Source organism: Pelmatolapia mariae, linkage group LG10_11 (assembly GCF_036321145.2).
Source record: "Pelmatolapia mariae isolate MD_Pm_ZW linkage group LG10_11, Pm_UMD_F_2, whole genome shotgun sequence".
Lineage (NCBI taxonomy): Eukaryota > Metazoa > Chordata > Actinopteri > Cichliformes > Cichlidae > Pelmatolapia > Pelmatolapia mariae.
Window position 1 is genome coordinate 43,082,804 of NC_086236.1, and position 9,958 is coordinate 43,092,761.

General features: G+C 40.2%; 1 protein-coding gene across 1 annotated transcript; it reads right to left on the reverse strand.

Annotated features, from left to right (window-relative positions):
* Window positions 1-108: 108 nt before the first annotated feature.
* Window positions 109-8,394, reverse strand: LOC134636485 (matrilin-2). Its single transcript, XM_063486485.1, has 7 exons — window positions 8,303-8,394; window positions 7,642-8,208; window positions 7,414-7,536; window positions 1,787-2,200; window positions 1,541-1,693; window positions 1,038-1,130; window positions 109-318 (listed from the first exon to the last, which is right to left on the reverse strand). Exons 1-7 carry the CDS (start codon window positions 8,367-8,369, stop codon window positions 263-265), a joined length of 1,473 nt encoding a protein of 490 aa, XP_063342555.1. The 5' UTR covers window positions 8,370-8,394; the 3' UTR covers window positions 109-262.
* Between the last annotated feature and the right edge of the window lie 1,564 nt (window positions 8,395-9,958).

Genomic DNA, 9,958 nt, shown 5'->3' on the forward strand with positions numbered 1-9,958 from the left:
GGTGAAAATATCATTTTTAAAAAGCCAAAATTATGAAGTGTAAAATGTTTATTTGTCAGTCTTCTGTACAAAGAGTTAATTATGCGATATTCCATTACATAACATTAACAATACTTCAGAAGTAATACACTGTATTTTTAGAAGAGCTTATAAATATCTTCAGTAGGAAGAGCTGCATTTGCATATGTTCCATCGTAGCTTGTTGAGCAGGATTAAAGGGATCCTGGAGATGCCGCAGAGTAGACTGATGAGTCTCGACCTTTCATTTATGCACAAGTTGATTCTCAAGAGTCTCCAGCCTCTTTGACATGGCTGCAAGTAGGCATGTTAAGGAGTTACTTATACCTCTCTGGCCAGTGAAGTTTTAGATCTGTTACTGGGAAATGATTGGATTTCCTGATGTAGTGTAAGTGAAAATGCATTTGCCACCCTCAAAGCTGTTTATACTTTCATGTCATCAGTGTGATTGAGGTAACTGAGTAATCAGCTGACAGATCTGGTATTTATCAGCCTCTGCCTGCTCCTAATCAAAGTTTTAAAACCTATGAAGCAACTATTATGCTGATTACCTGAAACAATAAATTTAGTATTTGATCACAAGCTATATATGTATATAAATTTGATCTATGCAGACTTCTCCCAAAAGGCTATCCCTCTACCAGCTGCCGTAAGATGAAAGGAGGGCTACACCCTGGAAATGTTGTCAGTCTATTAGAGAGCTCCCAAGTTTAATATGAGTAACCAGGGTCCCTTTAAAAATGTGTCATAATTGAAATTTTTGACGCATAATGAGAGTTTTCTGAGATCACAGGACAAAAGAGACATCGTGGGATTAACCAGCGTCTGATCCCCACTTAACCTACATTTTAAAACTTGTCCTTAAGCAAAAGTGAGCGTGAATGGAATAATCCAATTTAGCTGCAAACTGTGTTCAAGGTTTAAAAAAAAAACACATAACAAAACACATGAATGACACATGAAATAGTTTGGCAGTGGCAATCCTGAACAGTAACTGTGCAGTGAGCACAAAAGGATATTATTCTGAACCAGGCTCTTCAGCTTCTCTGTGACTTGGTTTTGAAACATTATCATGTTTTCACACTGGCACATGTTTTCATCAGATGGTTTATCTGCAGAAGAAAAGTTTATAGGTTGTGAAAGACTTTCAGTCCCTGGATTCTTTTTCTTATCTCGTCCTTTCTCCCCTAATCCTTTTCTGCTTTCTTGTCTCTGCCTGTGGAGAATGTGAGGGACATGCAGGGAGGACATATAACTGCAGAGCATAAAAGACTGATGAGTTACTTGATATAATACAGTAGACGGTATTGCACAGAGTGGCTGCTCTGCTAAAATCACAGGTTACCATGGCAGCAGCAGATAGGTGGCAGTAACGCTACATTTTTTTCACCAATCTGCCCTTATTATAGCTCCACTTTACCTGAATAGCCTCAAACATAGCATTTGTTTAATCTATTAAGAAAGATCACATATTTTTGAGACCCTTGCGGGGATTCCTGTACTTCTGCCTTGTTTGGAGTACCTGCACATATTCTGGACTTGAGTTTCTTTGTAATTTCTGCCATTTTTTCAAAATCCTCAGCGTAGTACAAGTGCTTCTCATCTGGCTCTGACGCAGTTTCTCTCAGCTCCTGTTCGATGGCTTTGCCAACTCCCAAAGCGTATATCGTGATCCCTGAAAAGTATCAGAAAACATCATAACAACATGAAACTCGTATTAGGAAGAAGATACTCTGAGGTTGTCGTACATCGGGATGACTAGAAATACCGGAATTCTTTGCTTTAGTGGCCCATTCAGAAACATCATCTTGTGATCTTCCATCAGTGAACACGATGCTGACACGGGGAATGTTGAACCTGGCACCTTCTTTGGTTGAAAAACTAGACTCAAACATGTGGCGCAGGGCTGAGCCAGTCATGGAGCCCCTTCCCATGTATTGCATCCTGTTCACGGCACTCTTGATGTGTTGTGCTGTGGAGTACTGGCCCAAGGTGAACTCTGTGCGCACCTTTGTGGAGTACTGAAGAAGACCCACATGAGTGCCCGTCTTGGAAATGTCCAGCGAGTCCACAATGCTGTTTACAAACTGCTTGACCAACTCAAAGTTGTTGGGGCCCAGACTCTTGGAGCCATCAATCACAAACACAAGATCCATGACTCCTTCGCTGCACTCAGGTTCTGCTGGAAAAAGAAGGACATTTAAAATATATACCTTTATTTATTTTACATTTTATTCTCAAGAAGACAGTCCATATAAGAGTAATCCTACTTTTGCAGCTCTTCCCATCCTCAGCCAGTATGAATCCTTCAAAACATCTACAGATGTAGGAATCATTGGTGCTGACACACTGATGTTCACAGCCACGGTGCACTGTCTGACACAGATCCAGACCTTTCAGTTTAATTACACAGAATCAAAGATTACCATGATGTTGCTGTAGCACGTATAAGTGTATTGCAGAATTAGCATTTATATGATATATTGTGAGGCTACAAATACAATAAATGGTCTAATAACTCTCTGACATTATGAATGCTGTGTGGTGGTAAACAGAATATCCCTTAATCCAGGGGAGGGAAAAGATATATCTTTTAGTGAGCCATGGGATTAGCGCTGACCTCATAACTGGGTTCAAAAACACACTCAAAGTTATGCAACACATAAATACCCAAATAGGGGACATAAACAATCATAGAAACATTTGAAAACATGCAGATGAAAAACGTCACATTCTGAATTTGGTTTATTTTTGTCTCCTATAAAGATTTTTCTGTCTTGTGTTGTGCAGAGTGTTATAGTTCTGCAGATGAGATGCCTCTAGAGAAAACTAGTAAAAGCAGAGAAAAATAATAATAAGACTCACTGCAACACAGCTTACTGAAAAGATTCAAACGTAGTTCTATGCTTAACCCACCGAATGCCTGCATTTCAACATCTATCATGTATGTGATATTCACTTAACACTTACCCCCAACAATGATTCCAAAGTATTTCGGCAATCAGTGTTTTCACATTACGATTGTGATTCATGGGTCACTAGAAAGTGTTAAACAATTCTCTGGTGGAAAAACTGTTATTTTTTATGACACCAAATGAGCTCAGACTCACTCTGACATGTTTTCCCATCAGGTCTGAGTGTGTAGCCTTTCCTGCATTTGCACACACAGCTGTCTTCAGTGCTCATAAACTCCTGCTCACATCCGTGGGTGCCATCAGCGCAGTGATCGATCTCTGCAGGAGAGCAGTGCTTCCATTATTGCCAAGTTCTTTTAATCAAATTCAGATAAAGCTGAATTCAAGACTGAGTTCAATGCAGTGAATCTATAAATCTGTAATTAATCTCTTACTATAAGTGATGAACGGTGGAGGATAAATGTTTTGCATCATCATGACTACAGCCTCTACTGTTATCAGAATGTGAAATAAGTTTATTCAAGAGTGGGTAACCCTAATTATTACATTGCTTATTCTGCTTTAACAACATTTTTACAGAGGCATGTGGATGTCAGTTTGCAGCATAACACATGATATGAATCAGTCAAGTGTTGCCTCACATTACAGTTACGAGCAAAAGTGTTTTTGTCACAAACCACAGCAATAACACGGAAACACAGTTCAGCTACACTTACTTTTGCAGGTTTTCCCATCAGGTCTGAGTGTGTAACCTTTCCTGCATTTGCACACACAGCTGTCTTCTGTGCTCATAAACTCCTGCTCACATCCGTGGGCACCATCAGCGCAGTGATTGATATCTGTTAGAAATCATTTTGGCGGGTCACAAAGACAAAAAAGAAATTAGATAACAAGCAAAAACAGAAAGTTTTAACTAACTGTTGAATTTTTACATCAAGAATTGTGGATCGGAAATGTTAAACTGTTTTGAAAAACAAAACAGAACATTTACATCTTGCAGTTTTTCTGTATGTTTTTAAATTGTATTAGTGAACACAAAATTAGCGGTAAGTTCATATAACTGAATAGTCCTCTCAGACCTTAATGTGACACATTTCTACATCAGCCAATCAGATGTATTCCATATACTCAAAGCTGGTTAGAATTATATTGAGACAATAGATGTGAATGTACTCAGCATTAAATATGGTGTAAATCATTACTTGGGTGTTTTTATGCTCTGTACCTATGAAGAATAAATGGAATAACTTTCTTTTAAAAAAGATGGATGAAAAAACAGTGCCAATAACATGGAAACAGTTCATTTAAAATTACTTTTGCAGGTTTTCCCATCAGGTCTGAGTGTGTAGCCTTTCCTGCATTTACACACACAGCTGTCTTCTGTGCTCATAAACTCCTGCTCACATCCGTGGGCGCCATCAGCGCAGTGATCGATCTCTGTTAGAAATCATTTTGGCGGGTCACAAAGACAAAGGAGAAATTAGGTAACAAGCAAAAACAGAAGGTTTTAACTAAGTGTTGAATTTTTACATGAAAAATTGTGGATCAAACTGGTTAAACTGGTTTCTATTATTTGAAAAATACGCAGAACATTTACATCTTGCAGTTTTTGTGTTTGTTTTTTTTTTAATTTTATTAGTGAACACACAGAAACAGCGGTAAGTTCACATAATTGAATAATCCTCCCAGACATCAATGTGACACATTTCTACATCAGCCAGTCGAATGCCTTCCATATGCTCAAACATGGTTAGAATTATATGAGACAATAGATGCGAATGTACACATCATTAGACAAGCTATAAATCAATACTTGGGTGTTTTTATGCTCTATATGTATGAAGAATATGTGGAATAACTTTAAAAAAAAATATGGATAAAAACAGCACCAATAACATGGAAACAGCTCATTTAAAATTACTTTTGCAGGTTTTCCCATCAGATTCGAGTGTGTAGCCTTTCCTGCATTTGCACACACAGCTGTCTTCTGTGTTCATAAACTCCTGCTCACATCCGTGGGCGCCATCAGCGCAGTGATCGATCTCTAGAGGAAGTCATTTTATCAGTACAAAAAGACAGGTAGTGATTACTTTTACTAACTTGCAAATTTTACATTAGATTGTAAAAATAGTTTCCGTTTTTCGAAAAATACTGAGCACATAAGAGCCGGCTATAAAGAAAGAGCTCCTCAGGCTTTCCTGTATATTCTTTTATTTCTCAGCTCTGAACAAACAGAAGCAATCCAAAGATCCAAAAAGCTAGATAATCATCCTAGATCTCATGTGACACTTTTACATCTTAGAATCATCGACCAATCTGTCAATTTCTGTACACTTAAAGTTGGCTGGAATGGTATCAGACAGTTGTTGTAGATGTGTTGTGCAATGTAAACAGGCGGCTTTCTATGCTCTCTATATAAAGAAAATGTGGAGCTATTTTTTTTTAAATTAAATATGAAAAAGCACTGAATTTACTTTGGCACGTTTTCCCATCAGGTCTGAGTGTGTGGTCTTTTCTGCATTTGCACACACAGCTGTCTTCTGTGTTCATAAACTCCTGCTCACATCCATGGGTGCCATCGGCGCAGTGATCGATTTCTGCAAGGACGCATTGGATGAAATTTATGTCGTGCTTGCTGTAGCCAGCACTGTTTGAATGTTTCATAAGATGCTGTATATTTGCTGTGTTTTCACTTTATTTTGCCGCATTATGAATGATTAAAAAAACAGTACTTACTGCTGCAGGTCTTGCCATCGAGATTGAGGACGTAGCCCCTTTTACATGTGCAGATATAGGACTCTGGAACAGTGACACAGTTGTGCTCACAGCCATGATTCCCCAGGTCACAGTGGTCTATTCCTGGAGAGGGTGAATCTCTTATTAGATATTCCACTTTTTCACTGGTTATTTTGTTGTTGTTTTTATGACAAGACTTTTCAGATTAATAAAAACATGCCCAATACACAAGAATAAGACTGCTAAATCTAATTATTTCGTTTTAAAATTAAAAAAATCCACTCTAAAGGTGCAGAGTGTGAACCCACTGTGATGATTGAACTCATTCTTGTTTGGATTGGGATATGCTATGACACTCCAGATACACCTCTACATTTCAGCAGCTGATTGCAAAAGCACACTTCCTTCAGGAAATCTCCCCCACTTTGCTTTTTGTTAACATCCACCGAAGGAGCAAAGGGGAAAATTTTCCATCAGTGGGTTAACAGACATTACTGGTAGGAAAAAACTTCTCACGGTGACTGTGCCTTTGGGCAGTGTTGGCTTCATGACACTGAGTTCCTTTATCCAAGACCAGATAAATTATTGTATTTTATTCGTATTTGCTTTATATGGTGATTTAAAGCCAACACTTTAATCCACAAACACAACATTGTGGCAGGAAGCAAGTTGTGTTTCCATTATGACTCTAACAATAAGTCATGAAATTTGAATAAAACAGTTTCCTATGAGTAAAGAAATGTAATATTACTGTTGCACGTCTTCAGGTCTATGGTGAGTTGATATCCTGGACGGCACCGACACTCATAACCACGAGGCAGGTTTGCACAGATGTGTTCACAGCCGTGATCGACCACTGCACACGTGTCCTCTGCTGCAACAGTGTGGAGAACAATCACCTACAGTTCAGTGTGCAGAAGGAAACCTGCAGTAACCAGTCAGTCAGGGACAGCAGAAACTAAATATAAGCCAGTCAGTGAGATACTGAGACTTTTTAAACTGACACTCCCATTCCCATTTTACTTTGCTTTGATCTGAGTGAAAATCATGAGTCGCGAGTTGTGTCAGTCTGGTGTAAAAAGGCAACACGAGGGTTTCAGTGATTGTTTTTGCAGCCAAACCGTGAGAGTAAACCAAAAATGAAAATAAGGTGGCCAGATGGGCAAAATCTGTTATGCAAAAGGTCACGTGATCCATTTTTGGTCCTTAAGCCATCAGACCATCATCTGGTCCTTTGTACAAGGAGCAGCAGGATGAGGACTCCAGAGCTACAAAGTGACCTCCAAGAGGCCAATGGTGTGAATGCCTCTGACCAAAAATTCAGAAATAGACTTCATGAGGGTGGCCTAAGGGCCCGATGTCCTCTGGTGGGCCCTGTCCGTAACACGAAGCACCAATTGATTATGATTGGCATTTGTCATAGAATCAGCAGCTTCACCTCTAGTGTCTCTGCTTTTCAGAGAAAAGGTTGCCCATCAGACTGTCCAGGAGCTCAGTGATGCTCTGGTCCAGCTTTGGGAGAAGATCCCAAGCACGTGGGGGCCATACAAACTACTGAATACCATTTTGAGTTTGAATTCATCTATCAACTCTGCAGGCAATACATTACCTGGTCCATATCAGTATAGATATCCAGCATGGTTTTTTCTCATTGATATCTCATGTCTTCTCTAAGTGATGCTGTCATTTTTTGAGCAGTGTTAAAAGACTGTAGCTATGTAAATAACAGAAGGGAGGGGGTTACCTGTACACGTCTTGCCATCAGGGTTTAGGATGTATCCTTCCCTGCACTTGCACCTGTATGAGGCAGGGCTACTCACACAGATATGCTGACACTGATGGTCCACCACCTCACACATGTCTGAACCTAATGCACGCAAGAACATTCACAAACACTCAAGCATGAGTAGACACACATGCATTTTAAAAATACAGAGAGACACTTAAAATAGACGGGATTATTCACCTCCACACAGTTTGGACTGGAACACAGAGATCAGGGTTTCTATCTGGCTAAAGTTGGCCACCAGATGCACATGCTCCGAGTGCGGCTCACTCCCTATGGCCCTCAGTGTGTTCATATCCACCCTGCCTACTCCAATAGCAAAAATCTGCATGCCAGCCTGTCTTGCCTGAGCTGCAATCTCCTCTACTGTGTCCTGAGGTCTTCCATCAGTCACAATCATAGCAATTCGTGGGATGTGTAGGTTCATTGGTCGGGCTCCATGTTCCTCGGTGAAGGCTGTCTCCATGGTGTACTGGATGGCCAGACCCGTCATGGTCCCCGTGGCGAGGTGCTCCATATTCCTCACTGCCTGCTCTACCTCGCTCTTGGTGGTGTAGGTGCTGAGGGAGAACTCAGGCTGGACCACGCTGCCATACTGCAGCAGACCGACCCGTGTTGCATTATGGCCAATTTCGAGGAACTGAAGCAGGTTGATGATGAAGGTCTTCACTTTCTCATAGTCATTAGGACGGATGCTTCTGGAGCTGTCAATCACAAAGACGAAATCCAGCGGGATGGCTTTACATGGATTCTCTATAATCAAAGACAATTAGGAAGTTTGGGGTGAGTTTGGGATGAAATGGCAAAACTGATACAGAAATGCTGTGGTCACCGACTAATCACCTACCAACTGCTTTGATTGGGAAAGTTGTGCTGCTTCTTGCTGTGATGGGTCTGGGGCGGCGTCTGTACATCTGCGCTGCGTTACAGCACAACAGGCAGAAAAGGCCAAGAGCCAGACACCTCATTGTGATGAAAGATGACAACTGCAGCAGAGTGACGTAAGCACAAAAACAAGAGCTGATCCAGAAGAAACACTTCCACAGTGCAGCGCAAGTAGGGTACAAACCTGATCACCAGGGAGCAAAGATGGAGAAGAGAGAGAGAAGCTGCCAAATAGAGGAACCTACTATTTGTACTATTTATATTTATTTTATATATGTTTGTCTACATGTAGAAACATGGCAAGAAATCTGCATTATAAATGGACTGGTTCTTATAAAGTGCTTTTCTACTCTACTCGAGCACTTAAAGCACTTTATATTACACACGTCATCCACGCATACATTTATACAAGCACTTTTTCTGTGTCTAAGTCCTCTCTATCTGACATTCTCATTAACACTGAATGGGATGCAGGGATCCATATCTTTCCCGAGGATAGTTTGGCATGCAGTCTGGGGCAGCAGGGATCAAACCACCAACCTTCCAGTTAGTAGATGACTCGCTCTGCCTCCTGAGCTACAGCCACAGCGTTGTGTTATAATAAACACAAAATCTGACACATGACTCGCTAAGCATGGTTGGTTGTGATTAGGTGAAGCACCTAGTATCTGGGAATGATTTGTACTGGGACCAGCTGCACACGAAAGGTGAGGCTGATTGCAACTGATACATTGCACGCTGAGTAATTTCAGTTTAATGCAGTTTAAATCAAATAAGTTTTGGCATAAACTTATGATATGACAGAATGAAAATGTACTTGTTACATTTTGTGACATTTGCAATACATTTGTGGAAATAGTGTCAACAAGAGAATAAAAAACAATTCCACCAATATTCTGTTTATAGTGTTTTGCACTTTATATTCTTCATATGCTTGTTATCTAATTTCCTTGAAATATGGAGATTGTTCTCAGATATTCAGCACTTTAAAATAGCATCATCTGTTCTATAAACTCTGTTTAAAGACGTGGGCTGTACAGTACACCAGTGTTGTGCTTCCTAAAGCCTTCAAAGAAAGTCAGTGAGTTTCTGTGAATGAGAATGCTTTGCTGCATAGGAGGTTTACAGTGATTTAAGAGAGGCTGAAAAACACCAGACTGCTTCCCTATCCGCTCCCCAAGAGACCCACTTGTTACCCGTCATATTCAGACTCCAGCCTTTACTACTGTCTTAGAAATATCTGTGATCAGTGCAGAAATTACAAATATATTCATATTTGAAAAAGGAGAAAAGAACAATAGAAGAATAATCTTACATGAAGGCAACATAAAACTTTTATTTTGGATTCCCAAATGAGAACTTCAGCAGCTTCGGTGTGTTCAGTTAATAAAAAAATCAACACTTCTGTGCAGAGCCAGGTTTATATGGTTGACCTGAGACCTGAAGAGGTCACACATGCATATGCAAACCCTCATGGAACACTTGCCCTCTGAACTCACATGTGCTTTACGTCTCTCTGCCACCATCCTGATAGTGTTTTCATCTTCAGATGGCAATCACAGCAGCAAAGGTAAAATCCTGTTATGTGCTGTAGAATTTCATGACACTCCACAGCGTC